At 38.7% G+C, this 6,410-nt stretch overlaps 1 protein-coding gene across 1 annotated transcript; it reads right to left on the bottom strand.

Annotated features, from left to right (window-relative positions):
- Positions 1 to 3,763: 3,763 nt before the first annotated feature.
- Positions 3,764 to 6,139, bottom strand: LOC117819296 (granzyme A-like). The gene is made up of 5 exons (XM_034692588.1): positions 6,056 to 6,139; positions 5,750 to 5,891; positions 5,244 to 5,379; positions 4,130 to 4,405; positions 3,764 to 4,045 (listed from the first exon to the last, which is right to left on the bottom strand). Exons 1-5 carry the CDS (start codon positions 6,117 to 6,119, stop codon positions 3,878 to 3,880), a joined length of 786 nt encoding a protein of 261 aa, XP_034548479.1. The 5' UTR covers positions 6,120 to 6,139; the 3' UTR covers positions 3,764 to 3,877.
- Between the last annotated feature and the right edge of the window lie 271 nt (positions 6,140 to 6,410).

The raw sequence follows: 6,410 nt of genomic DNA, 5'->3' as shown, positions 1-6,410 counted from the left end.
CCAGCCTCAAGCGGAATCTCGATGAACTGCAGCTTTTAGCACTTCCGCATTGACTCATATTTTTAGACCAGAGGTTGCCGCTTGCTTTATCCTTTCTTTTCTATATCACAAAACTGAGTTAGCTAGAAAGTGGTTGAATGCTAATGTAAGATCTGATCAAATGCTAGCTTTTAGGTTATAAAACAATGTTGATTTGTAATATGTCTTGAAATCCTTCCAGATTATAACCAGTCCCCTTTTAACTGCTGGTTAACAGAAAATATTTGAAATGTTGATGTTTGATAAATTATGTGCATTTACATGAATCACAAACCTGGTACAAACCATTAGACGTTAAACTTTGCATAACTGCATTCCAGCCTCCCTGAGTGTGTTTTCAGATGGAAATTCCTGTTTAATGAATATTGTGAATGAATGTGGAAAACATAAATTTTACATTTTACACTACTGCGATAAGAAGCCTACGCATGCATGTTAATAAATTACATACAAAGATGGCTGTGACTCACCTGATATAACTATTTCCTGTCTCTTTTATAAAACAAGGTTGCTGTGTAATGAGTTGCGTCACTAGTGAGTGAAGGAAAAGGCAAGGCAAGGTGGGCAGCTCCTCCTGGTGATGCAAACCCAGGTAAACATTAATTCTCTGTGTCTGATGAGTGTGACTGGGATCCCCGAGGGGGAAATGGCTATTTAAACACACAAAAACATTAAAAACACTCCTGCATTCCTCCACCTGAAAAGAGAAAACAGTAAATAAAGGTGTGGTTAGCTTTGATGGTGTCAGTGGCACTAAGGTGGGCCCTGAGTTTTTGATGGTGACCATGGAAACAGGGCAAACACTGCAGGCAGGTGGCTGGTCAGTGATAATTCAAGAGCTCACATAAAGGACACGTTGGAATTTCCTGGGTGGGGTGACAACTTTTTCCAACACCTTTATAAGGAGGCAGGTCAGTTGCCAAGGTAAGTAGTTTTTATTTTGTTTTTACTTCTAGTTTCTACACAGACTTCTCATCCCAGTAACAGGTTGTGAGGCAGTGTTTGTTTTTTTGTCATTTCCAGTGGTGTGGCAAAGTCTGCTGACCCGCAGACTTGGTCAAGGTTGAACTATTCCGTCAACTGTGGAATGGATGCAGTTTAATCATTACAGAAGATTGTGGTGCCCAGAGGATGAACCCTACAAACTTTGGTCTGAATTCCCTCTCAGGACCGTGAGGCTGATATTTATAGTTTGATGACAAATTGCAACAAATGCTGAATAAATTAGTGTGAAATTTGAAGTCCATTAAATGTCTCTTCTCAGGATGAACTGCAGTGAACTCCACAACCTCCTTACTTTTCTTCAGGCAGCTTTATGAGTTCAAAATGTTGTCCTTTTAGAATATTCAAAAAAGTCTGAAACTCCTGACATCCTCAGCTGAAAAAATACACAAAATCAACAAATCCAGGCATGCTTACAAAGAAACTGTGCAACAATATGTATTAGTATTTAAATCAAAGCACCACCAGAGATGTAGTATGTGGAATGAATGTGTTATTTCAGAGGTGATGTGATAGTATTCTGTAGCGCCATGTTTTCCAACCTGGGGTCACATGATACTGTAAATCTGAACAGCTAGGTTGAACACTGACCTTCATTTATGCCGCATGTCTTTTTACAATAACAATGAAATAAAGAAAAATCATCTCTGGCTAAAGTGTTGACAGGAAAAAGGTTGCAAACTGCCGATGAAGAGCTTTATTTTTCACGGATTTTTTGTTATAGTTGTTGTTCGCAAGTTTGTTAGATGTCAGTTTGGATGTGGAAAACTTTCAGCCAAGTGCAGTTACTGTGGAATAAAGGGAGTGTACTGGTGTTATTCGTCATACCAGACACTCTAAGAACTTTCACCTCCCGGACTTGCCTTAATGAACACACTTTGAAATACAGAGGCCCATCTCTTTGGAACATTCTGCCTACATCTCTATGTTATCATCATCCAAAAAGCATTTTAAAGGTTTGCTAATTAACATACTTCCCTGATCTCTTTGTACTCTTTGTGTTTTGTAAATAAACAACCATGACTCGGTTCTTCTTTTTAACTAATCTGTACTGCTGCTTGTTATAACTCTTGTTATTCCAAGAGGGGAGGCATCTTCATAAGCCTCTTTGGAGCTTATAACGTTCACTGCACACTGTTTAAGATAATATTACTATGTACTGTTGTTTTAATGATGTGCAAATAGAATAAATTCAATAAACAGTAGTCATTGTGGATAAAAAAAAACTACTCAATTTTTTCACCCCAATTTTTTATAAGTCAGTTTTTAATCAGTAGGCTGAGAGGAATCATGTACACAAACAGATGAGTAAGATTGTGTTTTTATTTCATTTTACATATGCTTTATTAATGCCTTTTCACTTTATTGAATCATACTTCACACACACAAGCAGAAATATATTAACCCTCCTGTTATGTTGCGGGTCAATTTGACCCATTTTAAAGCTCAAAAATCTAAAGAAAATGTTAAAAGTATCTAGCGCTATCAAAATATAGAATAATTTATCAACATCACTTCATAAAAGAAATAAATAAAATGAAATCAAAAATAAAATTAACATAAATCTAAGTCATGTAAAATATTGTAATTATATTTAGGGCTTTCCAATGTACATTAAATAAAGTTTTAACATGAATTTTCATAAAAAACCAAGTGAGTTATCCTCATTGAACCATGATCTGTGAGAATTTAAAAACACCCTGACCCTGGAACATTATTGCTGTCCCTAAGAAACAATCATATCAGGAGGGTTAACACATGTACAAATAGGATCCTATGAGCATGCACTAAAGAGGGATGTCAGAGTGAAGGAAGACTTCCTGAGCCGATGAAGGTTTGGTGACAAACTGGTGACCCTTCACTTTCCAAACTGAGTACCTTACAGACTGAACTACTTTAATTCACAGCAGAGAGCACCACCTGGTGGCATAGTTTGAGTATAACACGGTTCTGAGTATCAGTGAGACATTACAGTAAATCCCTGATCAGGGGTGTTTAAAGTAGATGTAACACATGAGAATGAACACTCATGAATCTTAAGCAGGGTGTAGATATTGCAGAGAAGTGGGACCCATCAGTTCTCAGGAAAGAAAGAAAAAGGCTGCATTAGAGAGAAAAAAAAAGAAAACTGATACATGATTGCAAATAAATGCTGCTTCAACCCTAATGATGACGATACACATTCTGTTTACTGGAAACTGATGCGTGACTTTGCAGTACTGCATCAAATTTCCCACTTCCTGAATGGGGTCTCGAGATACACCGTGTGAATGTGACCTTTGTGGTCTGGTCTGAGTCAGTACATGCATTTTTATTTTTTTATTTTTTTGAGTTGCTGCTGATATTACTGGAATAGTCTGTAATGTAGGAAACATTTTGAGCATGTTGGTCAGAGATTTCTTAATAATGTGGAGATATTGAGACGTGCCAAATGAAACTTAAGCTCTGAATCTGAAGCCTCCGTGACAACTTTAGCTTAGATGCAGCAGTAGTGAATCACTTTAGTTGACTAGTTGACTACCACTTCTGAGTTTTACCTTCATCTTTAAGAGTTACATCTGTGTTGTTTAGTTTTAAAAAGAGGCATGTTGGGGCGCTGCTGGCCTAGTGGTCCCATATACAGAGGCTATAGCCCTCGTCACAGAGGTTGAAGGTTCAAATCCAGCCTCGACCATTTGCTGCATGTCCTCCCCTGCTCTCCACTCCCCACATTTCCTGTCTCTCTTTGGCTGTCCTGTCCAATAAACGCTAAAATATCCAAAAATATAACTTTTAGAAAAGAAAAGGAAGAAGAAGCATGTTGCATTCTGCTTGGTTTTACTGCTGCTGTCATCTGTTACACTACTTCTATGTCAGACTTCTTCATGGTCTTTTGGATCCAGTCGAGTTGTTTCTGAGAGAGAAACGAGTAGACTCCAGGCTTTTTGATCCTTCCACAATTCTTTCCAAAAGAGGTGACTCCCACTAGCTTTCCATTGCACAACAGTGGCCCTCCTGAGTCCCCCTGTGGAGCGAAAAAAACATGTGATTTTTCCGTACATACAAAGCAGTTAAAGATAAAGTGTTAACATGCTGTTAAAGGCCTTACCTGACAGGTATCAGCTATGTTTATACCGTCTGATCCAGCACATACCATGCTGCGGGTGATATATGGGTCGAGGTTGTAATAGTCTTCTGAGTTGCACTTCTTTCTATCGATCACGGTCACGTTGACAGCCTTCAGGACATTTGACATTTTTTGAACAGCATTGTTTGTTTTGCCCCATCCAGCCACCAAACATGTGCTGCCAGCTGCTGGGTATTTGATGATGTTACCCAAGCCAAGCCATTGCACCGTCTTAGTTTTCTTCACTGGTTTATTCAGCTGTAATTAAAAAGATATTAATCACATGTTAATTCTAATTTTCTGCATGTTGCCTTCAGCTCTTATTTTTCAAGACTGAACTTATGGTAGATAATTACTGCAGAAAATTCCATTTTACTAAATGTGCAGTGCCTCTAGTGTCCTTACATAATACGGAATTTTTCACTGCTTTGGTATTGTACAAAGGAACTGTGAGGAGTTTCATGCTTCGTAGATTCTAGTGAACTCTTCGGACGACATCAGTTGTGTATTTCAATGATAAAGACTACATTTTCCTGAGCACCATCGCCCACTGTTGTAAAGACGTGGCTCTTGCCAAACATGCATTTGTTGTGGATGCAAATAAATAGAATACAGATCTTCTTTTAGATTCTACTTTAGTTGTCTTTGTTCAAGACAACTTTTTGCAGGATGCATAGTATCTTGATGATCATGATGATGTGCAGAAATTGATGGCAGGCAGGAAATACATTCAAAATGAATGTCTTCCATAGCCCAGTTATGAACTTAAAGGTGTTATAACACCACCTGTAACATGGAAACGCTTCATCTTTTAAAAAAACTCCCCTCATGCATCTGTCACTCCCTGTGAGAACCATTAGACTCACCAGCACAGACATGGAAGCAGCTGTCTGTCACTGCATTATCAGTTTCTTTGATTTGAATAGAACATGGTGAGCAGTTTTTCTAACATGGTTTCTTCCCGCATATAAGAATGTATGGACCAAATATTTAACAAAAAATCTCTCTGTGTACTTTTCTTTAACATCTTTCTTGAGCAGAATGTTGAATGTTAGCTTTGCCTTGGCCTCATCTTTGCTGTATAGCGTCATCTTACCTTAAGCAGCATGAGGTCATTGAGTTTGTCTTGGAGATCGTAACAGGGATGGGGCAAGTTCTTCACCTTTCGCACCTGCCGTGAATCTTTTTCCGTTCCATTGATGAAATGCACTCCGAGTATCACCTTCTTGATCCTGCAAGAGCAGAAAGAAACTGCATTGTGTCCAAGTTGTCTGCATGAAAGCTCAACACATTTCATGACTTAACCGTTTCAAATCGTAATATTTACTCATTGCAACCCCACAAACGCTCAAGCTGCGTTAGTACACTAATATATGAAACACAAATATGCCAACTAATGAGTCAGCATTTAAAGCAGCCGCAACTTCAGCTCTTATTCACAAGCACACAGAGCAGAGAGCGAGGAAAACGTATCTGATGTATTATCAAACCTGAAACTGTTACTTCTTCAATTAAACAAAACCTTTTGTGTCATCACAAAGTACTATGATATTTTCAGATTCGATATTTGATATTCCAAAAGTATAAGCATCATGTACTCACTCTCCACAGTGGGCAGCAGTCAGGACCCATTTTTGACTGATCAGTATCCCTCCACAGATTGGTTCTTCCTTACTCAGCAGAGCCATGAAAGGCAGAGAATGAGGCGCCACTTCTTGTCCATTAATGATCTCAGAGCCATGACCTAAAACAAAACACCAAGAGTGAAACACAAGTAGATATATCAACTGCATCAATAAAACTAAAAACCTCTGACAGCATGAAAAGTCACTTTGCATTTTGCATGTGTTCATGCATGGCTGAGATATGACAAAGTAAAAAGCTTCAAATATGTAAAATAATACTCACTTGGCAGGGCAGTGAAGAGAACCATACAACAGATGAAAATAAAGACCACCCTAAGCTTGAACATTTTGAAGTGTGAGGTGTCTGTGAGTGCACTGAAACCCTCCTCTAATGTTGACACACTCGTCTTATATGTGAAGCTCAAAGGAAGTGGTCTGAGTCAGCGAGATGGACGCACAACGTAAGAGCCACAACAGTGTGGTATCAGTTTCAGTAATTTGCCATATTCATCAGAAGATGTGTGGTGGGAGCTTGTCTTTAAAAGAAATACGCTAACATCATTGACGTACAGACGCTTCAGCACGAGTGGGGCGAGTGTGGAACAGCTTTATTTAAAGGCTTTCCCTAACCCTGTCAG

This window comes from Notolabrus celidotus, chromosome 9 (genome assembly GCF_009762535.1).
Source record: "Notolabrus celidotus isolate fNotCel1 chromosome 9, fNotCel1.pri, whole genome shotgun sequence".
In the NCBI taxonomy this organism is placed as follows: domain Eukaryota; kingdom Metazoa; phylum Chordata; class Actinopteri; order Labriformes; family Labridae; genus Notolabrus; species Notolabrus celidotus.
Note: the sequence above shows the minus strand (reverse complement) of the source record. Positions and strands in the feature narration are given on the sequence as shown.